Here is a 26,231-nt window from a genome sequence, read left to right as displayed (position 1 = left end):
CGGCGTGGTGGAGGGAGGCAGCCCCTGGGTCACGTGACAACGGAGCGAAGATGGCGGCGGGCGGGCTGAGCGCGAGGTGCGGGGCCGGGGCCGCTCGGGCGGAGGGAACGCGGGGGTAGCGTGGGGGAGGCCCCGGCTCTCGGTGCGGGCGGATCCCCCTCTGCGGGATCGGGGGCCGAGAGGGGCCGGCGGGGAGGGGGCGCAGCGCGGGGCCGGGAGGTTTTAACTGCTGCGGGGCGCGCGCCGGACTGGCCCCGCCCCTTCCTCGCGCGCGCGGTGAGGCCCCGCCCCCCAGGCTGGGGGACCCTCCGGGACCCACGGCTCGAAGAGCGCAGTGAGGAGCGAGTGCCGGCATTTTAGTTAGTAGTTAGTAGTTATTTAGTTCTGTTGTGTGGGATCAGAGTTGGGCAGCGCTTCGTGGCAGCCGTTGCATTGGCGGGGCCTGGGGCTCGGTCCGCGCTCCCTTCGCGGGGGTGCCCGGCGGCCGCTTGGCTCTTCCCTGAGGCGAGGGGCGCGCCAGGGCCGGCTGCGCCTCCCGCGCGGCTCCTGCTGACGTGCGAGTCCAAATACACACGTGGAAATGTGTAACGGAAGCGATTTAATGAATCCCATGTTCAGTGATCGTCTTAGTTCGGTGGTTTCGTTTCTCTAGAGCACGTTTTTTGCCATTTATTACAACGCTTTTATGTTCTGGAGTTTCCCTAGTGTCTAATTTTTATGAAATTAATGACAGCACTGTTACTTGTGGTTGTATACAGAGAGCTTTCCTTCCTTAGCTGTCTTGGAGCCTTATTAATGAGGGAACAACAAACCACGGTGTGTTTTATTCACAGAGGGGATTGTGAAGGAGTGAGAAGTAGGTGGGTTGGCGTTGCTAGGCTGGGGCTCAGATTTGACAATAAGTGAAAGAAACTGTTTAAGAGAAAAGAAGGCACTGATCTGACACGATCACCAAACCTGGCATTCATTGAATTGCTTCTTTCACATTGCTGTTCAATTCCTGGTAAAATTCTGAGCCTTTGGGTGCTCTGTGTGGGCTGGAGAGGTTCATGGCAGAGAAGTGCACACAACCATCGAGGAATGAGCTGGGAGAGATTATACTGATGGGTGTGCTGGAAATAACAGGTGTTGTCATTAAGTGTCACCACATGGCAGAAGTCACAGATGACTTTCACTGCCACAGTGAGTTATTTTAATAATGTTATTCTAAAAATAAGGCAATGAGTGTTCTTGTGTAGACAGTCTTTGTGTGGGGAGTTGGGGTGTTTAAATCCTCATTTGTAATGTGTTGCTATCAAATCATAGTTTGTCTAAATGAAATACTCTTTTTGGCAAATATCTTTTCTCTGGGCTGTTGTAGGCAGTCTTCTTTTTGAATGCATGTGCATTCAAAAAGAAGACTGGGGTCGGGGTGTGATCTGTAAATTCTTATAGTTCAGGTTGGCTTTTCTACAGAGTTCTCATGAAGAAAAGAGGAGTTGAGTGTAAATGTTCTGGATTCTGTATAAAGATGGTGCAGTTTTTCACTTCATAGTTTTGTGCTCTGCTTCAAGTGGAGAATGAAACTGATGGAAAAATTTGTTTGAAGGAGAGCATTGAATGTAACAGTAGAATACTGCTTTATGCTTTCATTTTCTTCTTAGGAACCTTAAACGTTCAGATAGCAAAATCAAAGTGAGCTGGTAACCTGATATCAATGTGAAGCTTTGATGTGAATTTACAGGTCTTGCTGTGTCAGTTGTCACCCTCTCTGGGCTTTTCCTTGGTTTTTCTAGGGCATCTGAAGCTCATTAGCTAAAAGCTGATGTTCCTTAAATGATTTTTTCTTGCATTGCATTGTCATTTGCTGTAAGTTAATTGCAGGTTTGAAAAGTGTAAGCTAAATGGAAGCCTGGAATAACATTCATCATTAAAATACTCTCCACCTTTTCCTTGTGTTTGCAGGAGCAGCAGAGAATTATGGACAATTCTGCTGGGCAGATCAGCTTTAAGAGAACCAGTAAGTTAATTCCCTGCAGAGCAGGTTTGGCCATCACTTATTGGACTCCATGGCCAAACACATCATTTGTACATCTCTTTGAATATTAGTGAAAATATTTTGTGCTGCTCTTCCTTCTTTCTCAGCATGATTTTTGTTCCCATACCTCTGCTACTTGTTAATTCTTCCACTGCTTGTTTACAGCTGCTGCATGAACTGCCTGGGAGGTTGTATGGGAAAGGTGGTTCCTTTTCTGGAGTGGGCACAAGTGCTGCTGCTTGGATTGCCCTGGGGTGTTCATGTATGGTACAACTGCTGTCTTATTTGGAGGGCTGAAGCCTGTGCTTTCAAGAATTTGCCCAGAGGTTGGGAATCCAAATGTTTCTAAACCCAGTCTTTTGCCTCCCTTTTCCCCACCCTCCCTAGGAACAGGCAGTGCCCTGTTCAGTTCTGCATCTGGAATCACTCTGAGCCATAGACACCTGGCTTGTGTTGGTCCTGCCTCTTTGTGGTGGTGGAATTTCTTTGCTTTGCTGAAGTTTAACAGCTCTAATATTTGATAATGTACTTTGAGGAGTCTGTTCAGTGGTGTTTGGTTCTGTTTTAGGCCCAGATTGCTGCAGAGTTGAACAAGCACTGGCAGAGGCTGTTAGAGGGACTGTCATACTACAAACCACCAAGGTACAGTCACTGCCTGATTTTAGAAATGAATCTCTAATGTGGAGTTTCCTAGTAAGTAAAGAAAGGTTGCAGAATATTGTATGAAATATTGAAAGGTCACTGAGGAAAAAGCAAATGTTCAGTTTAAACTGATAGAGTGGAGAACTTTGAAATTATGCCTATTTAATTTTTTCCTTGAGATTTCTGCGTTTTTAATGACTAAAATTTTTTCCACTTTAGTACGACTTCAGCAGAAAAAATTAAAGCTGATAAAGATGTTGCTGCTCCACTAAAAGAGTTGGGTCTGAGAGTCAGCAAGTTTTTGGTGAGTGAAGCTGCTCTTGTATTATTTTTTATCCCTGGAATGAATTGTTATAGGATTCTGACACTGAAGTAACCTTTGTGATGTTGAGTATAGAGAAACTTAAGGTCCTTTCAGTTCAAAGTAATCTAAAGGCTGTTGAAGTACATATTGAGGCTCTAGGTCAAACTTCCAAAGTGATGAGTAACTTTGAGATGCTGTGGTTTTCTTGGTCCTTTTCAGCAGCAGCCACCTGCTGTGGATCTGAGCTGGGTTCTTCCAGGCCAGCTGCTCAGCTAAAAAACTGATGTCCCTTAAATCAGTTGCCTTGTTTGACAATCCTCTCAGTTTAACTGCAAGGTTCTGTTTCTTTAAGCCAGAAGTTTAGAGTTCAGTGGCTGGTGGTACTTTTATTTAAATGACTGATGCTCCTTTAGCTGAAGTTAAAGTGCAGCTCGGTGACATTAAAGATTGTGTATTTAGCTTTAAAAGAAGTGCTGATTAAAGCATCTGTCTGGTGCAAAAATATTCTTTTGGCGAGCTGTTTAAGCTAGCTATTTGGCGATAAGAGCTGCCTGAGTATTTGGAGAGAGTCTTAATCTTTAATGAATTCAGTTGCCCTTTATTAATTTCAGATCATTTATCTTTCTTTTGTTCAGGGCCTGGATGAAGAGCAGAGTGTGCAATTGTTACAATCTTATCTTCAAGAGGATTACAGAGGAACTAGAGACTCCCTGAAGGTCCCATTTATGTTCTATTTACTCCTCATCTTTCTCTAATAACAGTTGTTTTTTGATGCAAATGGTCACATGTGAATCCTAGTTCTGATTGGGAAATGGCTTTGTAGCTTTTCTTCTCTGGAGCTGCATCCAGGCATATCTCTTCCTTCTTGGATCTCTGCAGGAACTCAGCTCCTCTCTCTGTCACAGGAAAGCTACAGATTTGTGAATGAGAGTGGAGCTGAAAAATAAATACATAATTAAAAATTTGTGTTTTGGCTTTGTGCTTTTCAAATCTGTCTTTCCAAAGGAAAGAAAAATTGTCTTTTATTTGTTTCAGTCATTTTGTGAACATATATTTTGTCAGTAGATATTTTTCCAGTAGCTATTTTTTTGTCAAATTTTGTTTACAGACAGTTCTTCAGGATGAAAGGCAGAGTCAGGCTCTGATGCTGAAGGTTAGTCATTTCCATTTGTATTTTCTGGGGAAAAAAGTCTGTTGGCAGCAAACCTACTTTATTTCTGTGGAAAATCTTGAAATAATTGAAGTATTCTTTCATATAATTTAGCTGGAATTTAGCTGGGTAGATGTACATTGCCTTATTTTCCAAAGCTTGTAGGCTTGTGTCACTGTCTGACATGGCAAGATTGATGATCATTTCTTACAGAGGGTAATAGGGATGTCTTTTTGCCTTTCTTTTCCATGTTTTCTCATTTTACAGTGTAATTATAGACCTGTTGTTATGGCAATGCTAGATTGAGTTCTGTAATGTTAATTGTTAGTTATTTTCCCCAAATTCAGAACTCCTCAGTTGAAATTCCCTCTGTAGTAACTCTGTATTCCTGTGGTGAAGGCCTTGGCAGTGGTTGGGAGAGGGAGGTGGCAGGGAGTTGGACACTGTGCCAGGCTGGTATTGATGGCACTTTACATTCACAGCTCGCTGACTACTACTATGAGGAGAGGATCTGCATCCTGCGCTGCGTCCTCCACCTGCTCACCTACTTCCAGGATGAGAGACACCCCTACACAGTGAGTTCAGGACATGGTGCCATTGAATTATGCCCCAGCTTCCTAAATAGGGAAGCTGGGGCATAATTCCCTGCTTGTGCAAAAAGCCCACAAGCATGTGAGAAGTTCATGGACTTGTTTGTCTCTTTAAGGCACAGTACTTCCAGTGCATTGAAAAGTTGGACAAGGAGCTTGTTCCGAATTACCGCAAGCAGTTCGAAGCGTTGTACAAAGCAGAGGCTCCTACATGGGAAACACATGGAAATCTCATGGTATTTTGTTTCTTACTATCATTTCTCAAGCTTATAAAGTCGTTTCTTGTATGTAGTGTATTGGAAGATACATCTGTACAGAAGCAGTTAAACAGGACATTTCTCCTTATGTTTCTCCAAGAAACATAAAATTTGTTTTCTCTGTAACAGAACAGACTTTTGCTCAGAAACAGAGTTTCATGAACCTTACTGTTCCTTGTAATAAATCTGTGGAGAGCACTGGGCCAACAGAGCCATTTATGTGTAGTTGTTCATGATCTCTCTGGACCTAGAGTGGCTTTCCTTGCCATTGACACAGTTGCTGGCTGCACAAGCTGTTGAAATGCCTCCACACTTCTCAGCTTCTGACTGCTTTGGCTGCCCTGTGAGCTCTGACATGTGATGGTGGAACTTTCCTTTGTGCAGACAGAGCGTCAGGTTTCCCGGTGGTTTGTGCAATGCCTTCGGGAGCAGTCTATGCTCCTGGAAGTCATCTTCCTCTACTATGCATACTTTGAAATGGCACCTGAGGAGCTCCTGGCCTTTGCAAAGATGTTCAAAGAGCAGGGATTTGGCACAAGACAAACCAACAGACATTTAGTAGATGAGAGCATGGATCACCTCGTGGATCGTATTGGGTAAGTGTTGTGTGTATTTGTGATGTGGGTACAGAGCAAAACAATTGTTTTTCTCAGGAAAAAATGCATTTATAATTATGTCTTTGTTATTCTGTGTGGGCCATGACTCAAAGGGGAAGTGAGAATCCTGCCATACATCCTAGTGGCAGAGAATTATAAAGGTGGAAAAGCTGTCTTCAAATTTCAGTGAACCTTTTTTGTCTGTTAATCAAAAAAGGTAGTTCTGAAGATTGTAATTTTTCCTGTACCAGCATTTCAAGATAAAATTTGGATTATGTACCATTCATTTATTGTAATTTCTTATTGGGTCAAAGAAAGATGAACAAAGCAAGCTAAAGGTTGCTTTTTAACCTCTTATAGTTTTTTAAAAAACCTCACCTGAATACTCAAATGAAGTTACTGATCTGTTTTTATTCTTCTACTGCTTGTAGCTACTTTAGTGCTCTTATTCTGGTGGAAGGCATGGAAATTGACTCCCTTCATGAGCGTGCTTTGGATGACAGGACAGAGGAGCACAAGTTGGCCAACAATCAGCACATCCACCAGGTAAAACACTGGCAGAGTAAACAGCCCCTCCTCAAGCCTAACAATACAGAACTTAGTGTGATTGCCCAGGCTGTGTCTGTAAACTTCTGGTCCTTGTGCTTGTTGGCCAAGTGTAGAAACTGGCATCCACATACCATGAGGAGGACACAATCAGCTATGTGCTTGTTGAGTATGAATTACTTTCAGATCTCAGTTATTTTGCTTTTGATTTGTCTCTGTGCAGGAGATGGACAATCAGCTGCTACAGTTAGGGGATGTCTCACATCACGCTCCAGTGCTTTTGGCCTGGGCTCTGCTCCGTCACACCATAAACCCAGATGAGTCCACAAACATCATCAGGAAGATGGGCAGCACTGCTATCCAGCTGAATGTCTTCCAGTATCTGACAAAGCTGCTGAGATCCCTCAGCAGTGGGGGCAAGAATGTGAGTTTCTTCAATTGTACATGTAAGCTTTTGAAGGTCTAACTGCTCCTGATGTACAGCTGTGATAGGAAGCAGAGACTGAACCAGTGTTCTTTTCATGCAGAACATGCAGTAAAGCATGTTCTATCATCTTGATCTTCTTTCAGTGAGGATCAGAAGTCAAGTTGGAGCAAAACAGATTGTTATGTCCAGAAAATTAAGTAAAGCTTTGTAAAGCAAGAAAGTACATCTCTCTTGAACAGAATAGACTCCAGTTAATCAAACTTTTTTATTGATTTGCTTCTAAAAGTGTATTTGCCATTATGGATCTTGAGTATTGGATGATTTAACTCTGCACTGTTCTCTGTATAGGACTTCATTACAAAACATGGTGTACTAGGGTAAACTGCTTTGTAGACAGAAGCCAGTGAAAGCAAATCCTTTTGATTCCCAGAAGTGTTGAGTGCTTTTCTTTTTATTTTGATGCCTGCAAGGCATTTCTAGTCATAATGGTAATGGCAAGACTTCTCCTTTCAGTGAAATATTTCCTGTTAATATGGAGCTTAACTAATGACTGCTCCCTGTTTTGCTGACCCTTTGCAGCAAGGATACATAAAAATGTCAGTTACTTGGTGTGTAAAGCAGACTGAGTAGAGTTACAGCATGTTTGTAATTCATAATCTTTCCCATAACATCCTTGTGTATTCTGTCTTTGCAGTGTACTGCCAGCACAGCTTGTATGTGTATTTATGGACTTCTTTCCTTTGTCCTGACATCACTGGAATTGCATACATTGGGCAATCAGCAGGTAAGCATCCAAGAGCTTTTGCAGTTCTTACATAATTTAAAGTTACCTGTCATAACTGATGATAATTGCCTATTAAATTGTAATCCTGCATTTCAGACGGCAAATTTGAAAAGCTTTATGCAAAAATGCATAACTTATGCAAATTTGTGTTATGCAAATTTGCTTTAAGCAAATTTGAAAGCTTTATGTGGCTTAGGGAGACCCAAATGAGTGATTTGGTGGTTTTCCTATTGCATTTACACCATGCAAACGTGGTAAACACCTCTACAGACTGGCAGATTAGTAATGAAAGAGCACATCATGCATTTGAAGTCCTATGGATGTGAAACTAATTGGTGATCTGTTATTCCCAAAACAATGGAAATAATACAAACTCCTTTTCTGAGTTGGACTGGACATTTTACAGCCCGCTGCAGATATTGTGGATGTGTTTGTTGTGGCCATTTCATTCATTAGGAGGAGCATGGCTTTAAGTTGTGGTCTGGGGGTGGATGTGTTGGGTGTGTTTTGGCTCCTGGAAGTAGTTACATCTTGGTGGGTAACTTAAATTCCAAAGATGTGGGAGAACCTGGTGAGAACAAGATCCTCCTGTGTAAAGTAGCTTTGATTTTTTCCATCCTGTCTTCTTTTGTAGGATATAATTGATGCTGCATGTGAAGTTCTGGCAGCTTCCAGCATTCCTCAGCTCTTCTGGAAGACGGTGAGTGTGTTTGCAACTTGTTTGACCTACCTTGTTTATAACTATGACCTGATAAAAGATTCCCTTTTAGGAAAGGAACAGGCTGGTTATATTTAGTGAGTTGGTTTCTAGGAGGGCCTGAGGAGCAAATGTTCATTTGCATCTATCTTTGATTTACTTTTGCCCTTTCCTGCTTTTTAGGTACAGCCTTGGCTTTACACTTGAAAAGGATACTGGAACGAGTTTTAATATAGGTGATAGCTGATAGCAGGGCTGGGGCTGCAAGGATTGAACTAACTGCTGGCAAAAGCATTGTGCTTATTTTTTGTTGTCACAGAATTAGGATGATATGTAATGCCTTACAGTTTTACTTCTTGCCTTATACTTGCAGATTGCCTCATGCTTTAGTCTGTGTGAGTGTGATCTCCAGTCACTGGAGTGATACTTTTGTGCATGATTAATGTTAAATGTACAGCTTAAAATAGAGCTGTAACCTTGTGCTATACTGAGACCCTTTTACCTTTTCTTTTTAGTAGTAAGACATTTGTTTCTTCTTTCCACCACCAGGAACCTACGGCAGGTCTGGGTATTATCCTGGACAGTGTTTGTGGGATGTTCCCCCATCTTCTCACTCCTCTCCTTCAGCTGCTCCAAGCCCTTGTGTCTGATAAATCTACTGCAAAAAAGGTACAGGATCTCTCTTGGTGTTTGGGAGAGGATTTATTTCAAGTCAGGGATGACATGCTCTGTGATTCTTTCTTTCCATTACATGTGCTTATCTCAATTGCAGCCTTAGATAGCAGACATAAGCTTTTGTCTAAGAACAGAGGATATGGCTCCTTCAGAATTGTGTGGTGTTGCAGGATGCTGTTTTCTGGCTTTTAGAAAACTTTTCAGCTTTAATGGTTGAAGATTAAGATGCTAATTTTTGGGTGGTACTTACCTGATTCATTAGATGAGACTTGTCTGAATATGAGGGTTGTGTAATAATGTTTTGGTAGGGTTGATGTATTAGCAGGATATTGTTGTACACCTCAAGTAAACTTGCTTGATGCTGTAAATTACCTGGTTGATAAATTTTTAAGAAGCTCTGGCTCTTTGGCTGTGTTGTTGAAGCTCTCTCTGATGCAGGTATACAGTTTCCTGGATAAAATGTCCTTCTACATTGAGCTCTACAAGCACAAACCTCCAGATGTGATCTCCCACGAGGACGGCACACTGTGGCGAAGACAGGCTCCAAAGCTCCTCTATCCTCTTGGTAAGGAAACTGCCCTTCACCTTTTCTTACTGAAATGCTTTGGGGAATTTAGCTCGTTCTTTACCTGGCTTCTAACTCACGGCTAAATTTGTGACTTTGTTTCACCTGCCTCTTCGATCTTTAGGACTAGGTCAAACAAATCTACGGATACCTCAGGGAACAGTGGGCCAAGTGATGCTGGATGATCGGGCTTATTTGGTACGGTGGGAGTATTCCTACAGCAGCTGGACTCTGTTCACCTGTGAGATTGAGATGCTGCTCCATGTTGTGTCAACAGCAGGTGAGACACGCTGGGAGTGTAAAAAAGAATAAATAGTTATTAATTGGTGTCAATTTGAGTTTAGTAGTAGGACTGAACAGCTCTGAGTGCATTTGGAAGAGCATGGAATATTATTCAGAAACCTGATGATGATTATTCTGTAAAATTCATTGCAAAAGGCCAAGAGCATGTAGTGTAATGAGATACATTTTAGATGAGGGAAAAGTTGAGATAGATAAACAAATATTTTTTGATATAGGAGATGAATGGTTTTGAGTCATGCAGATAAATGGTAAGATAAATGTGCATTGTTTCAGGCTTGATTACTGCTGAAGTAAGATTTTGTGTTCTTATGTTTGGTTTTCTTTATCCAGATGTGATTCAGCATTGCCAGAGGGTCAAGCCCATAATTGATCTGGTTCATAAAGTCATCAGCACTGATGTGTCAATAGCAGATTGTCTTCTGCCAATCACATCACGAATCTACATGCTCCTGCAGAGGTGAGTCCCTGACAGCAGAGGTACCTAAGCAGATAGAGTGACCTGAAGGATTGCTGATCGCTTATTTTGCCAAGAGCTTTACAGGATGTGTGTCAGTGCTTGAATTCCCCAAGACTGGTGTTCAGCTCTCAAAACTGTTCTGGTTGCACATGGGTTAATGTTTTGATACAGCAGAAATGGCCCCCTTTTATGCTTCTTTCCTGAAAGGTGTGCAGTTTTATCCCTTTAAAGGCATTTTTGATTAGTAGCTGTATTTACATGAAACAGGGATAAAACATAGCATTAGAGCAGTAACTCACAGGTTTTAAAACAGTTGTAATTATTAGCTCCTCCCAGAGTTAACTGCCTGGGAATTGATGTTCAGCTTTATAATTATTGTTTGCTGTGACAACCTGCTGTCTTGCCAGCCTTGCTCTGGCAGTAAATTGATCTGACTCAGGTGTGAGGGGGAGGTGGCAAGTCTAGACTGAAAGTGCTGACTCTGGTGTCTGTATTTATCTGCTTAAATTTTATATATGTGTACTTCAGTGAGAGGGAAAGAAGCTTTTTGATTAAAAACCAGACTAGACTACAGGTGACAGTGCTTTTTTTCCATGTGCTGTTTCTCTTTTGTAGGCTAACAACTGTAATCTCTCCTCCAGTGGATGTTATTGCTTCTTGTGTCAATTGCTTGACAGTCCTGGCTTCTCGGATGCCAGCCAAGGTGAGGAAAGGACCTGCTGGTGAGAACCAGTACATTTATATGTAAATCAGAAGGAGTATCTGTACCTCTTCTCTTGCAGGTTTGGACTGACCTTCACCACACGGGGTTCTTGCCATTTGTTGCCAATCCACTGTCCAGTATGAATCACATGATTAGGTATTCATGTTCCCCTCCCCATTTTTTTTTGCCTAACCAATTCATAACATGCAATAAGAACTTTCTGCCAGTGTACAATCTCTGCACCTGACATCTCTCACTCATGTCAGAATCCTGCTATTCCTGTGATGAACTCTCTTGCTCATTTCACAGTGCAGAGGGAATGAATGCTGGGGGCTATGGAAACCTGCTGATGAGCATGGAACAGCCCCAAGGCGAGTACAGTGTTACCATCTCCTTCCTGAACCTGGTAACAACTCTAGTCCGGGTGAGTGCTTCTGGAGTGCTCTGGTGTGACACCAGCTCTGAGCTGTTATGATAGAAGTGAAAATGATCTCAGCCATGTTTGAGATCAGTCACTTTGCAGCAGGGCTCTCTAAGTAATCTTTGCTTGACTCTCCCTTCTGCACTGCTGTTTGTGCTTTCTCTGATCTGATTCTTACAAAAAAGCCATTTTGACTTGTCTCAAATGACTACAAAAGACTAGAAATTGCTTGTAAATCTATGTCCCCGTGTACCATGGTTTTCTCACATTTCAAAGACAATAAGAAATATCTTCCTCCAAAAGTTTTCTTGTTCCCCTCCTGGTTAAATAGCATTTCTGTTTCTCCTAGGGACAACTTGGTAGCACCCAGAGCCAAGGCCTGGTGCCCTGCATCGTGTTTGTTCTGAAGGAAATGTTACCAAATTACCACAAATGGAGATACAACTCTCATGGAGTGAGAGAGAAAATCGGTAAGGATGTTAAAAGGGAGAGTAAGAGGGGAAGAGAATAAAAGGGATCACTTGCCTTCTTTTTTCTAGCAGCTATTTGGGATTTGCATTGTACATGTCCTGATACTGTTAGATGCTGTGATTTGTTTGAAAATACTAGGAACAAGGCAAAAGTTTTCAAAAACTGAGTAATCCATTTCATCCTGTTTTAGGGTGCTTAATTCTGCAGCTGATCCATGCTATACTGAACTTATGCCCTGAAATGGATCCTCGCAGCAGGTAAGACAGGTGAGAGGTCTCACACCTGCCCTAGCCTGGTTTACAGTGCAGAAATCACTGTAACTTTGTTTTGGTTTTTGAATTCAAAAGAGTAGGAGGGAGTTCATAGTTCTGTAGTGCTGGTTTCAGCTCTTTGCTGTACTCCTGAGTACAGGAAGGGTAGCAAAATATTAGGGACAGAGCAAATCATGTTGGTTTCTACAACTCTTGTTAAAAAAAAAAAAAGAAAAGAGCACATAGATTTCTTGGGACAGACTTCCATCCACTTTCCTATTTGGTATACTCTGGTGAAAGTAGAAGGGAGGGTAAAGGAAGGGTTAGTGGGGGTGTAGAAATGAGGAGGTTACTTTGTGGTAGTTTTCTGAGTGCAATGTGGCAAAATGCCTCAAGTGTTTCTGGTGACACTGTCCTGTGTTTGTGTCACAGCAATGCCCCCAGCCTGCAGTCCTTGTGCATCTTCAGCCTGGCCAACACGGAGGCAGGGCAAGCTGTCATTAACATCATGGGAATTGGGGTGGACACCATTGACATGGTCATGGCCTCCCAGTCCAGCAGGTGAGTGGGGTGTGGCTTTTTGGGCAGCTTCTGTGTGCTGGCTCCGAGTGAAAATGTCTTGTAACTCTGATGGAGTTTCCTCTGTGAATGTTGTAAAATAATAAACGTTGGTTGTGAACACAGTTCCTTTGGTTTCTCTTTGGACACAGTGATGAGTCCCAGGGCCAAGGCCAGCTGCTGATCCAGACAGTGAAGCTGGCGTTCTCCGTTACCAACAACGTCATCCGGCTGAAGCCCCCGTCCAGCGTGGTGTCTCCCCTGGAGCAGGCACTCACTCAGCATGGTGGGTACTGCCTGGGGCAGCCTGGGAGCTGTGCTTCTGGGGCAATTGCAAATGGCACTGTGTGTCTCATCACAAACACTAGTTAAGGTTTCCAGGTTACAAAAAGTGGTTGCTACTGATGGGAGGATGCCTCTTCTCCCTCCTCTAAGGCATTCTTCCTCTCTGGGACAGCTTTTAAAGGATTAATCAAACATGGCTTATTGTTTGCTGCTTTGTAATGAGATTATTGTAATTACAGAATATACTAAATCTGTTGCTGTTAATGCCTCTGGCTGGACCCATACCATGTTCTTTTGGGAAACCGACTTAGTTCTTATCTTCTGCTGTGGAAATCATTATTTGATAAATAGTTACATCTTGTTGTTTCTTCTCTCAGATTTTATTTGTGTTCTCTCCAGGTGCTCATGGGAACAACCTTATTGCTGTCTTGGCCAAATACATCTACCACAAGCATGACCCTGCACTTCCACGCCTGGCCATCCAGCTGCTCAAACGACTGGCTACAGTAAGATACACATCAGTGCTCCTTTGCTTCTCCCCTTGTGACTGATTCCACCACTGAAATTTTTTCAAATAATCTCCTCAGGCTTTTTTTGTATCAGGGAGCTTAGTGCAAGTCAGTTGAAGGGTGGTCTGATGGCACCTAAGTTAGAGCACATGAAAAATCATGTAAAAGATCCTTTAGTTTTTTAATGTGATCTGCAGTTTCATAAGTCACTCAGCACTCACTGAGAGGCATCCCATGAGTGGAGTTTTTTCTGCAAAGTATTTGCACCTCCAGTTGTTCTCTTCCCAATTTTTGAGCAAAAAATTGGGAAGAGAACAACTCTTCACACTCTTAAACTGAATTCCTAGACCTTCCTACTTGGAATTGTACTATCTTACTGAGAAGAGTATCCTATTTAAGTTTTTATTGGGACCTTTCAACTTTTAGACTTCTGGACTTAGTAAAAGTAGACTTTAGACTTATGAAGCCTTTTGCACTTAACTCTTTTTGTCTGCTAAACGTCAGAATATTTGTAGCTTTCTAAAAGCATATAAATCCAGATATTGGCTCATTTATTTCCAGAAGTGTAATTCCAAACAGTTTTTTCCTTTGTCTTTTCTATTTCTTTTGTAACCTTTGAGAAGTAGGTGAGGATAGAGTAGAATTGCTCAAGAGGAAAGTTTGGATCACTTGTCACATTTCTTTCTGCTTAATGACAATCTACTTTGATAGGTTCATAGATTCAATATTAAATATTTTTGAGTTTCAATACAATCACCTTTTATGTAGAATTAAGCATTGTGTACAGCATGTTTATTTTTCCCTCTGGTGTTTGTTTCCATGGGCAGGTTGCTCCCATGTCTGTGTATGCCTGCCTGGGCAGTGATGCTGCTGCCATCCGCGACGCCTTCCTCACCCACCTGCAGAGCAAGATCGAGGACATGCGCATCAAGGTCATGATCCTGGAGTTCCTCACAGTGGCAGTGGAGACACAACCTGGGCTCATTGAGCTGTTCCTGAACTTGGAAGTGAAGGATGGCAGTGATGGGTCAAAGGTACAATAGCAAATACTTGCCTGAGGACTCACTGGCTTTTTTTTTTCATATTACAGCACTGAATACTAAAATCTGACAGTTCTTACTTGTAACCTGATGTGCTTAATGGAAAGATAAATGCAGGTTGTGCTTGTGTTTAATGGATGTGGTGCTATCCCAGTTTCACTTTTCCCTGTAACCAAAGAGGAACTTTCCCCAGTATTTCAAGGCAGATACTGAATTAGCAACAGAACACCTACTAAGACCAAGGGTGCCTGTGACCTGCTCTCTTCACTCTCTGTGCTGTCCTTTAAGCAGCCTTTAAACACTTGTTCATGATGCTCTGGCACTGTGAAAGATAAAAATCTGTGTACAATGGACAATATAGATCTCCAGCATTATTACCTCTTGTCTCCTTTTGCTTTAGGAGTTCAGCTTAGGGGAGTGGAGTTGCCTCCAAGTGGTGTTAGAGCTGATTGACTCCAAGCAGCAGGAGAGGTACTGGTGCCCTCCCCTCCTGCACCGCGCTGCCATCGCCTTCCTGCACGCGCTGTGGCAGGACCGTCGTGACAGCGCCATGCTCGTGCTGAGGACAAAGTGAGTTGGTGCTCCTTGACAAGGCATTTTCCTTCCTCTTTTCCAGAACACTCTTTCTGTGGTTTATCAGACTTTCCAGGGACATTTGCATCTTAATGTGTAGTGAGGGTACACAGTGTTTGGGCTTTGAGTGTGGAAGATGAGAAGCCCCAGTGTGTCAGAACCAAATATATTTTTGTTTCTTTTATACGAAGCTAAATAAACTTGTATTTACCAAAGCATATTTTCTACATACTTTAGGACACTCAGAATGCTGCTAGGCGTGTGGCATGAGGGAGATAGCTGATAATACTTTTGTTTATGTATTTTAGGCCAAAGTTTTGGGAAAATTTAACTAATCCCCTCTTTGGGACCCTTCCTCCACCTTCCGAATCATCAGAGGTGAGTTACACCCAAACAAAATGAAGGGCTTTATGTACTCCTCAAAAAAGGTTTCTAAGTGATGTGTGTGGCCATTCCCTCTGCTTACAGCTTCCTAAAGGGAGCTGTGACCAAGTGGGTCAAAGGCAGAAGATAAAGTGAATGGTGTCTGACTTTTCAGAGGCTGGGCAGCCATTAACTGCCTTTTGAAATTCTCTGCTATTTATTCACACAATGAAACAAAAATAGCTGTGTGGCAGCTGTGGTAACACTCACTGTAGAAGGTGTGCTCCTGAAGTGTATCCATAATCTGGGCTCAGGCTGACTGATATCATAGAGGAATTGATTAGGTTCTTTTTCTTCCTTTCTGTGCAATTTTTTTCCTTCATTCTGAAAGCCCGGTGCTCTCATTCAAGAGTTTGAACTCTGAGCACAGTATTGTGTCCCTATTGTCACCAGTCCGTGGTCAAAATGGCATAAGTATTGCTATTGTGGGAGAAATAAGTCTCCTGCAGAACTGGAGTATCAGCCATCCCAAGTGGATGGGTAGGAATAATTTCACATACCCTGAAGAGCTCAGATTTTCTTTTTTTTTTTTTTTTTTGTCTTCATAGCTCAGTGTCTTGGATACCTGTGCCTTAATAATGAAAATCATCTGCTTGGAGATCTACTATGTGGTCAAGTGAGTCATTGGTAGTCTCTCCTTCATCCCTGTACTTGTTAGTTATCTAAACTGTGTGTGTTAACTCTTGATACACCATATGGGCTTTGATGGGCAAAGCACATGTAATCCTGTGAAAATCTGGGGGTGATTCATGAACACATGACAGACATTCAAGATTCTTGCAATCACTAATTGCACAAAGATATTACAATTCTTCTGCAGCCTTTAGGTGAGAATGTATCAGTATTTTCCTTGTATCCTGAAATAAGAATATATAGTATTTATTAAAATTAATTGTCAGCTAAGCTGAGATTCCTTGTAGTGATGGAATCACACTTAGTAGTTTTCTCCCACATTATTTGTTTTCCTGAAAGTAACATCTATTTCATATGTTGAAAAGTCAGGATTAACTAAGAGCTGTTTTAAAAAAATTATAGATTTTCTTCAGGGATCATGTTTTTCCTTCATATTTGAAGCAAAAAGTGGGATTCCCTGCACAGGTCAAATATGTGGAATAGCCTTCACTTGCAAGCTGTGTCCTTGGTTTTCCTCCCTGAATCTGAGAAGAAGTATATTTTCTGACCCAAGAATAACTGAAGATAACTTCTCCTCTTGATTTGGTCAGGGGCTCACTGGACCAGTCCCTGAAAGACACACTGAAGAGCTTCTCCAGCAAGAAGCGCTTTGCCTACTGGTCCGAGTACGTGCGGTCCCTGGCCCAGCACGTGGCAGAGACCGAGGGCAGCAGCTGCGCCTCCGTCACCGAGTACCAAATGCTCATCTCAGCCTGGAGGATGCTGCTCATCATCTCCACAAGCCATGTAAGGGCTGCCTCTTATCCTGTTGAAATGGAGGCTGAAATGAATTTTGAATAATGCAATGTCAGCAGCTTCCTAGGGCCAGCTAAGCAGCATTCAGTGTTTTTTTCTTTTGTTTTTGTTGTGTGTGTGAACATAGTACAGGTTGGTATGAGCATGGTGCAATAGGTTAGAGTGGGTGGTGTTTTGCTGTTTGTTCAAAATGAGATATTGTCCTCTCAAGGAGGGAGGTAGTAAATAATTTTAGAGGGTTTCTAAGTAATTCTGCAATCCTGACAAGCTTTTCCTGTGTCGAGTGAGGCAGGGATGCACCATTAAGCAATTAGTCATTACCAGTTTCTTGTCAGTGGTAATGTAGGACTAAAGCGATTTCTGTAAAACTCAGCAGCTGTAATATTGATGGATTCTTAAAGTAACAAAACAGTAGACTGATTTGAGGCTGCTTAGAAGATGCACCTTTTGTTGTGCTGACTGATTTTTATTTTGGTTGATTTAGGCTGATATCATGCATCTGACTGATTCTGCTGTTCATCAAGAGCTGTTTCTAGATGTGCTAAATGGCACCAGGGTTTTGGTAGGTGTTGCTTCCTATCAGTTCTTTAATTTCCTAATTGCTTATCTTCTTTGCAGTATTCCTACAGATGCTTGTTATCTTAGGGTTTTTTAGATCCTGTGAAAATGGGCTGAAACAGAGACTCTCTCCATGAACTGATCAGCTGCTTAAATCTTTGTTTTGTTTGTGTCATTCTTGTCATCACTAAATGACCCTGTGAGGGTCCTGCCTCTGGTCCCCTCAGTTCTGCTGAAGAACAAACCTGGTCATTTGGTGGTGGGTGCTTGGGCTGAGCATTTCTGAAGTGTTTCTACCTGTGACTGTTCCAGCTGTAACTCTTACTGTACTTCTCCTTAGCTTCAGGTTCCCATGTCAGTGCCCTGTCTACAGCTGGGGTCTATGCTGTGTACCCTTCTTCTGATCCTGCTCAAGCAGTGGAAAAGGTGGGTATTTTGTTTGGATATTTTTTAGTCACTGCTAGAAATAAAAACTTTGGAGGTCATGTTTGAATAAAAATTTGGGAGATTATGTTGAAGTGTTTTGCTCTAGTGAGAATCCCTTAGTGATCTGGGGAGAAAACTGAAGCCTTTTTGCATTCTCTTTTGGCATGCCAAATGTCTCTTGGTTGTTGCTGAAACTGTGAGAAATCTTTGGTAGCAATACAGTTAATTTTGTTTCCTGCTTGCTGGTGAGAAGTAGCAAAAGAGCTTTTGTGATAGTCAGTCCTGCTTTCTCACTCTGATTCTTACAATAAGGGAAAAAAACATTCTCTCATTCTGTGGAATGTCTTTAGTGAGATGCAGGTGGTGACTTAAACTTTACTTTGAAGAACTGCTTATGTTTTTAGGGGTCATATAACTTATGACCCACACAGCTCATTCAAGCCAGTATATTTATTGAGGGATCTTGTCTAATCTGAAGAGCTCTCCCTTTTTGTTGTCAGCGAGTTGAGTTCTGTGGATAAAATCATAAACTCCTTGACGCAGATTCTGGAGGGAGTACTACAGGCAGATCAGCAGATGATGGAGAAAACCAAAGCCAAAGTGTTCTCAGCTCTTATCACTGTTCTGCAAATGAAGGAGATGAAAGGTGAGGTGGTGCATGTGCAGGTGTCAAGGTGCCAGGGCTGAACACACCTTACCCCCAGCATGTGCAAGATAAACACATAGTGCTGGTAGTCATGCTGGGTGCTGAATGTAGTCACCAGCCTGTGGGACTTCTCTCCTTTTTTCTTCCCTTCTTTAGCTAGTTTTGGAAAGAGGTGAGGTTCATTCATTCACTCTGTGTTCATGTGTTCCCTTTTGTCTTTCCCTGACAATAACCTCTGTTTGAGCAGTTTAATTCCTGTGTGTTTTTGGAGACAGCTCAGTGGATGTGTAACTCAGGCTCTCTCAGGGTGACTGTAGAGCTTAGATTCTGACATGGATTTCTAGTTAGAGATAACAAAAGACCCAAACACAAGAAAGGGTACCTTTTGTTGCAAACCACAGAAACCAGTCTGGTCATTACTCCTGTCCCTTGTGGGGCATCTGGCAGTGCAGTGGCACTTGAAGATCCTCAGTGAAATCTGGGCAATATTTCTCTGTGCAGCACATACAAAGGCAACTGTGATTAAAGGTGTGTCAGGTTACTTGTCCGTGTTCCTTGTCCCATTGCTTTGGCTCTGCAAACCTGTACAGTTTGAAAAATAAAGTGGAGAGTTGGTTTGATTTTAGTTGTTTTCTTTGCTGTTGAATTTGAGTTTCTAGTCATCCTGGTAAAAGGTGGGGCAATTTATTATAATGGTTTTGATAATAATGTAGTATTTATATTGATTCAGAGACCATGGACTGCACCCAGTGTGCATAGGCTGATACCAGCAGTCTGGAGCAGTGGGTGGGAATTGCTGTGGTGGAATAATTTGTCCATACTGGTTCTTGATTTGTGTTTCGACATGTCATGAGTTTATATTCTTCTGTATGACAAAAACTACATGGTTTTGTTATTGAGATGAATATAATCCCTTAATATATCCTCCTAGATGTACACATCTAACTTAGTCACAGCTGCTCACATTGTTTTGTAGGTTTTGAAATGAGAACAGAATAAATGCTAATTCCAGGAAATGTGGCTCAGTGATGTTGCCAGTTAAACTGGAAAGCTGAGTACAAGGACTGTGTGTTAACTGGTGTCTGTTGTGTGTGTCACAGTGAATGACATCCCCCAGTACCCCCAGCTGGTGCTGAGTGTGTGTGAGACTCTCCAGGATGAGGTCATTGCTCTTTTGGACCAGACTCGGCACAGCCTGACTGTGGGAGATGCTGCAGATGACAAGGACAGCATGGAGACCGACGACGCCTCCCGAGTGAAGCACAAGGACCAGCGAGACGGGGTAAAGGACTCTTCATCTGCTCTGCAGTCTTGTCTCCTCTCTCTAGACAAAAGTGTCATGATGCTTGGAACAAATTTCCTTTGTGGCCTGATGCCATTCAAAGGAAAGTTCAGCAGTTTCTATTTCAGAATTACTCGATGTTTTCTTGGCTCACATCAGTCTGGGAAGGTGGCTGTTGCTGCCTCTTCTTCAGGTGTGCACTAAAAAACATTTTCATGGGTGCTAATACAGCCAAGAGGTGTACAGAGTATAATATGAGGGATAGCAGGAGCCTTCATTTGTGATTCTGAGAATGATTGATCTTTAGGTGGTGTTAGTAAATGCTTTTGAGATTTTTCTTGGTACAGCCCTGTACCTACTTACCTTTCCTTGTCACTGCAGGTGTGTGTTCTGGGTTTGCACCTTGCTAAGGAGCTCTGTGAAGTAGATGAAGATGGAGACTACTGGCTGCAGATTACTAGAAAAGTCCCTGTGCTTCCTACCATCTTTGCTGCACTGGAGATCAGCTTGAGAGTTAAACAAAACCTTCACTTCACAGAGGCCTCATTACATTTGCTGCTGACCTTAGCAAGGACTCAGCAGGTGAGAGATGCAGAGAAATGAGAATGCATGGCTGTACACTTTAAATAAGAAAAGTCTGTCTTATTTTTTATCTCATTATCCTGTCTGTGATAGAGCTGAATGATGAGCTGTAGATAATTTGGAGATTGGCAAGCAGCAGGTCCTGTATGTACAACTGCTTAGTGTGCCTTGTTCTCCATAGTGGGATATCTGGGAAAAGCTGAGCCAGCCAGGCAGACCTGTCATTTAGAGCAGGCACTTTCACTGAATGGATTCTGCAATGCAAATACCCCTCGTTAAACCAGCATTGAGTGTTGGAATCTGCTTCTTCATTATTTTTAATAGAATGTTACTTACCTATTTCAAATTCAACTTGGGGCTTTAGGTGAAAACAAGGTTGTTCCAAGCTCCTTTGCAAGGATTATGTACATACCAGAGCAGTGATAAATGGGAATTTTGAGTACAGTTATGCAGGTTCGATTTTCCTTTTCTTGATGTTGAACTTTTAATGATGCAGAGGTGTGTGTAGATGAAAGTTCTGTAAAAGGGTGGTGACAGTGCAAAGAACAGAAATATATACTGCAGCACAAGTCTCTTCAGTCTCAGAGAGCAGAGGCACAGATTCCAACTGCAGTCTATTCTTGTAGGGAGCAGCAGCAATGGCTGGAGCTGGTGTCACCCAGAGTGTCTGCCTGCCCCTCCTGAGCGTGTACCAGCTCAGCACAAATGGAGCCATCCAGGTGGGTGCTGCTTCCTTCATTCCAGCTGGGGATGCACCCAAAGAGCTTCCCATGGCTTGCAGGCTGTGGCTGGAAGCTGCCAGAATGGCGTGGAGGGAAAATAGTCACTTCTTTTTGTATGTGATTTGTTCAGACATCTGCTTCATCCCGCAAGTCCCTGGATGCCCCCTCCTGGCCCGGGGTCTATCGGCTCTCCATGTCCCTGATGGAACGTCTTCTCAAAACACTGAGATACAACTTCCTGACAGAAGCACTGGACTTTGTGGGTGTCCATCAAGAGAGGATCCTTCAGGTGTGCCACAAACTGCCTCTGTGCTTCACTGGGCTCCTCTGTTCCAACAGCAGTGGAAATGAGTCAGAAAGGGCAGATGCATTGAAAAGTCACTGCTGCCTTGGGAAGGGTTACAGTGGAAATAGCTGTGAGAGGAGGATGGGATGTTACCCCATCTGTCCCTTATCTGTCATGGCCCTGATTTACTTCTCTCTCCTTCCCAGTGCCTGAATGCAGTACGGACCGTGCAGAGCTTGGCTTGTCTGGAAGAGGCTGATCACACTGTTGGCTTCATTCTTCAGCTCTCAAATTTCACAAAGGAGTGGCATTTCCACCTGCCACAGCTTATGAGAGACATGCAGGTAGGAATCAGGATAGTTGTCTTAGAGTGCAGGGATTTGGTTCTCTGAAGAGAAAATGGCACAATATCACTTTGTTATTACCACTCCTTTAATGGGAATTACAGCTGAGGTTATTTAACTGCCCCTTCTGTCTTGAGTGAGGAAATATAACTTGGGAGAGAGAGAAGTGGTAGCTTGGAAAAGTAAATTGGGGAATTCAGTGGCTTACTTTCAGTTCTTAGTTCCAGGTGATTTCAAGAAAATACTGGGAAATTAAGAAACTTCATGGATCCTTTATGATCACAGTGCTATGTTGGGATTTTCTAGCTTCCAGCAGTGGCAGTGAATAGACAGGGTTTGAGTTTTCATGAGATTTCTCCCTGACTTTTTTTCTTTCAGGTGAATCTGTGTTACCTGTGCCAGGCCTGTACCTCTCTCCTGCACAGCCGTAAAATGCTCCAGCACTACCTGCAGGTGAGGATCCTACACCAAACTTCACCATGCTTTCTGTTAGAAGGGAGCATTATTCATTACCAAGGATCTTGGATATTGAATGGATTATTGATAATCCTTGTGGTGATTATTGACACCCATCAACAGTTAGGATTTGCATTTCTTCACAGCAAAAAAAGAAGGTGCAGAGAGGAGTCTGGACTCTGAAAACCTTTGGACTGTGTAAAGCTAGTCCTAGATAAGCAGCAGCCTGTGCTGAAAGGCCTGTTGTTATAAGGAGGCTGCATTGGTAGGACTCTGGAGTGCCATTAATTAAGCCACTGTTGACCTGGTGTCCTTTATTTTGTTAAAGGGAGATTGTTCTTGTTTTTGGGACATCTTCAGATGCACGAGGTGGAGATGATGCATTGCTGCTGCTGTGTTCCTTCAGCATAGCTCAGGCTTGGTGTGTTGATCATTCTTTTTCCTGAGTGTGAAATCCAAACAGCCTCTGCAGCTGCCTCCCTGCAATGCAGTGTCTCCCCAGCCCACACCAACTGTAGATTCTCAGCAAGTGACAGACTTTGGGGGCCTTATTTCCTCGTTCTCTTTGTTCACAGCATATTTTTTTTTCCTCCAAACATTTGTCTTACTGCAAAATAATCCTATCTGTATCCAAGACTTTCTCTTTTCTTTCTCCACAGACAAAAAATGGTGACTCCCTTCCATCCAGCGTGACTCCCCGAGTGCAGCGTAACCCTCCAGCCTCTTCCAAGCACCCCAGCCCCGAGTCAGAGGCAGCAGAGCAGAAGGCCCTGCTCACAGTGCAGTACAGCCTCCTCAAAATCCTCAGCAAGTCTCTGGCTGCCCTGCGCCACTTCACCCCTGATGTCTGCCAGATCCTCCTTGACCAGGTGGGTGCTCCAAATTCCAGCATTTCCAGGTATATTCTGGATGTGTGTGTCCTGCTTGATGCAGTGACCCCACTGTGTACCTGTCTGCTGCTCTGCACAGAGCAGGAAGGCAGGAGACAAGGAATATGCCTTGGGAATCAGGCACTGCACAGTGTGAAGGGAAGACTTGGCTGAGCTTTTGTGTGATCTACACAAGGCTGTGTATGTGTGACCTTACAGGAGCAGACAATAACCCAGTTGGTTTGTACCTTCAGTTTACCATTCTTCAGGAAAAATGCTCTTGTCATCCTCCCATGGTGGTGTGACCCAATGCCTGGTCTCCAGGTTCAGAAAAGGAAGGTTTAATCCTTGATTCTGGCAGTGTCCTGCTGCTAACTGTTGGGTGGGGAACGTCCTCCTGTGCCTCTGGGAGCAGCCAGTACTTTGGTGTGCCAGTGATGGCAGCCGTGAGAGGAGAGCAATGGAGTCTGATCCAGTGCAGTGCTATGCAGGACACTTTACTGCTCCACTTTACTGCACAGCTGAGACTTGAAAAATAATCACAGTGCTTCTATTTCTCCATATAAAAAAATGTGATAAGGGACTGGGTATTCCTGTTCCTATGGCAACAGCATCCTCATGGCCTCCTGGGTTTCACTCTTCTTTCTGTTCCTCCACAGTCGCTGGACCTTGCTGAGTACAACGTGCTCTTTGTCTTGAGTTTCACCACACCAGCCTTTGACTCGGACGTTGCACCTTCCTTTGGGACCCTCCTTGCCACAGTCAACGTGGCCCTGAACATGCTGGGAGAGGTACTGGCCCTTTCTGTGTCTGGGAGCATGCAGTGATCCCAGAGTGCACGTTCAACTGAGGCTCTGAAGAGCATGAGTAGTTCTTTCCTATCTCCTGTCTCTAATGCCTGTCTTTTTTTCCCTTGAAGATGGATAAGAAGAAAGAACCTTTCCCTCAGGCTGCAGGGCTGAATATGCAAGAGGGAACCAAAACCCTCAAGTAAGTTTCCAGTTACTTGATGTAGTTACAGCCAAGCAGCAGGCTGAGCTCCTCGGATCAGAACTGAAGTTTAGAGGCATTTGTGTATCTGTTTGACCTGGAAACCGGAGTGTGCTGACCTTTTTGGCTGCTGCTGATTTGTGTTTCTTTGCACAGGTCTCTGCTCATGTTTACAATGGAGAACTGTTTCTACCTGCTCATCTCCCAGGCTGTTCGGTACCTGCGGGACCCGGCTGTGCACCCCCGGGACAAGCAGCGAATGAAGCAGGAGCTCAGCTCGGAGCTGGTGAGCACCTTGTGCTGTCCTCTCACTGCTCAGTGTGTCTTGTCTGTGGCTGCCCATTTCCCAGCAGGACTGAACAGCCTCGGGCTGCTCATAGTGCCACATTCCTGTGCCACAGCACCCAGCTGGGGGAGGGAGAGGGGTGTGCTGGGAGGAAGCCGACTTGTTGCACTCTTTCATTGCAGAGTACGCTGCTCTCCAGCCTGTCCCGGTACTTCCGCCGGGGTGGTCCCTCTTCACCTGCCAGCGGGGTCCTTCCCTCTCCCCAAGGAAAGTCTGCCTCCAAGCTGGGTCCAGAGGGGCAGGAGCCCTTGTTTCAGCTGGTGCAGGCCTTTGTCCGGCACGTGCAGAGATAGATCCCGTCCTGGCCCTGCCTCCCTTGTCAGGACCTGCAGCGGAACAATTCCCATCCACCACAGAAGGCATCACCTTTTGGCAGAGCTGTAATGAGGACTGGGAAGGGAGGGAGGCCAGGTGTGGGCAGTGGTGTCACCTGAGCAGTGAGATCCCGTGGAACTCTTGCCACCCAGGAGCAGAGTGAATGTAAGAGAGCCCAGCTGGCTCCCTGTGACCAGCCCACGAGCACAGTCTGCTCGCCCTGTCTGCCAGAGCATCCTGGCTGGGTACAAGCACTGAACAGTCAAAACCTTTATTTTTATAGCTTGTACCTCAGCTGGGGAAGCTGTGGCTGGGTGGAGAGAGGAGATGCTTTCTGCTGGGCATTAACTCTGCTCTTAACACAAGGTGCAATCTGCGGCTCCTGCGTGGAGTCCAGCTAAGGCACACCCAAGGGATCAGCCAGCAATTCAGAGACCATCTTTCTACTGCTATTTTTGTACTGAATGGTTCAAGGCACGATGGTGTATGTGTGCTCACGCCTTCCCTTCACCCTGCAGTCTGTGTGTTGTGTGTGTTTCTGAAGAGCAAGACCTCACTTAAGGTTTTTACGTCAAAATTCCATTGCTCCAGTCTTGCAGTTTTTTGTAACTGTGCCCTATTTATACTGATATTAAAACCTTTATAGACAGCAGCTGTGTTCATTGGTTTGTGTTGGACACAACAGCACCAATTCTGCAGTGTCTGGGTGGTAATTCTGCTGAGCTGAAATCTCAGCTAATGTTGTGACTTCCAGGTGACAATCCAGAGACTGTCTGAAATGATTGTAATTAGAGGCTGATTCCCTGGGTTCCCCACACCCACTCCCTTTCTCTTACTCTCCTGTTGGGGAACTCGTGGGAGGTTGGAAACAAGCAGCACTATAAAATACTCCTCAGGGATGATTCCCCTGCACATGGTAGTGAGGGCCCTGCACAGGAATCCCTGTCTGCACAAACTCTTTAAGGTTCTGAGGCTCAGTGTGTAGTAATGACAGTAAGAGAGTCAGTGATTATTGCTTAAAATACAGCCTGAAATCTAGACAGACTTACCTAAGCTAAGAAATCAAATTTCAGTGTAGCTGTGAGCTAATAACCTAACAGTTCTTTCCTAAATAGACACTTGATTGCTTTACCAGCCAGAGCCTTTTTAATTTCAATGGTTTTAAGAGACTAGAGCTAGAAAATGAGATTATCTTGCTTTGAGGTTTGGGCTTTTTTACCTTATAAGCTAAATGCTGGCAATATCCTGGCACATTTCTGTGATCTGGTGTCATGTGCCCTGAGAGCTTTGAAGAGATTTGAACTGGCTGGAGTAAAGTCTTAAAGTAGAAGGGAGAGGGGCTTGTGAGGTGGTGTGATAATCCTAAACCAGTGCTGTTTTGATGGGGCAGCCTGTAACCAGAAACACTTTGTGCCATGGGGAGCTGGGTGTGACCAGGGAGAGCTGAAGGTGAACAACTGTGCACAGACAGAATGGATGAGGGCTGCCAAGAGGAGGGGAAGCAAAGCTGGAATCTGGTCATCTAAGCAAGTTCAGTTACAGCAGAGGCTGTTACTTGACAGCTGTGGTCAGAATCTTTCCTATTTCCTTCCTTCCTTTTGGCTTTGGAAGTTGCAGTCTGCTCATCACTGTATTGGTGTTCAACAAGAATGGATTCTTCTAGATGTTTATTCAAGCACCAGAGTGAGTTGGTGGTGCTTGGCAGGAGCCCTTGGTGCCAGACAGCAAAAGCAGTGG

At 43.8% G+C, this 26,231-nt stretch overlaps 1 protein-coding gene across 1 annotated transcript; it reads left to right on the top strand.

Moving 5' to 3' along the window:
- The first annotated feature begins 12 nt into the window (after positions 1-12).
- Positions 13-25,143, top strand: NUP188 (nucleoporin 188). Its single transcript, XM_009093451.4, has 44 exons — positions 13-76; positions 1,945-1,999; positions 2,586-2,659; positions 2,879-2,963; positions 3,599-3,679; positions 4,072-4,116; positions 4,596-4,688; positions 4,820-4,939; positions 5,345-5,556; positions 5,988-6,102; positions 6,326-6,526; positions 7,224-7,313; positions 7,948-8,013; positions 8,560-8,679; positions 9,124-9,250; positions 9,375-9,530; positions 9,884-10,010; positions 10,626-10,713; positions 10,793-10,869; positions 11,023-11,137; positions 11,484-11,604; positions 11,796-11,862; positions 12,289-12,417; positions 12,567-12,700; positions 13,099-13,205; positions 14,036-14,242; positions 14,649-14,818; positions 15,130-15,199; positions 15,793-15,860; positions 16,468-16,663; positions 17,157-17,234; positions 17,571-17,656; positions 18,157-18,302; positions 19,403-19,584; positions 19,966-20,166; positions 20,793-20,885; positions 21,019-21,177; positions 21,381-21,518; positions 21,897-21,971; positions 22,634-22,843; positions 23,503-23,634; positions 23,763-23,833; positions 23,990-24,119; positions 24,302-25,143. The coding sequence occupies exons 1-44, from the start codon at positions 51-53 to the stop codon at positions 24,470-24,472; spliced, it is 5,214 nt and encodes a 1,737-aa protein (XP_009091699.1). The 5' UTR covers positions 13-50; the 3' UTR covers positions 24,473-25,143.
- The last annotated feature ends 1,088 nt before the right edge of the window (positions 25,144-26,231 follow it).

This window comes from Serinus canaria, chromosome 17, assembly GCF_022539315.1.
Source record: "Serinus canaria isolate serCan28SL12 chromosome 17, serCan2020, whole genome shotgun sequence".
NCBI lineage: Eukaryota > Metazoa > Chordata > Aves > Passeriformes > Fringillidae > Serinus > Serinus canaria.
The sequence above is the reverse complement of the archived record's forward strand: the minus strand, read 5'-3'. Positions and strand labels throughout refer to the sequence as shown.

Bases quoted from the DNA above. Each gene is read 5' to 3' on its own strand.
- NUP188 (XM_009093451.4), top strand. From the start codon at position 51: ATGGCGGCGGGCGGGCTGAGCGCGAG. The intron at 19,585-19,965 runs GTAAAGGACTCT...TTGTCACTGCAG, and splicing joins ACAAGGACCAGCGAGACGGG to GTGTGTGTTCTGGGTTTGCA. The intron at 21,972-22,633 runs GTGAGGATCCTA...CTTTCTCCACAG, and splicing joins TGCTCCAGCACTACCTGCAG to ACAAAAAATGGTGACTCCCT.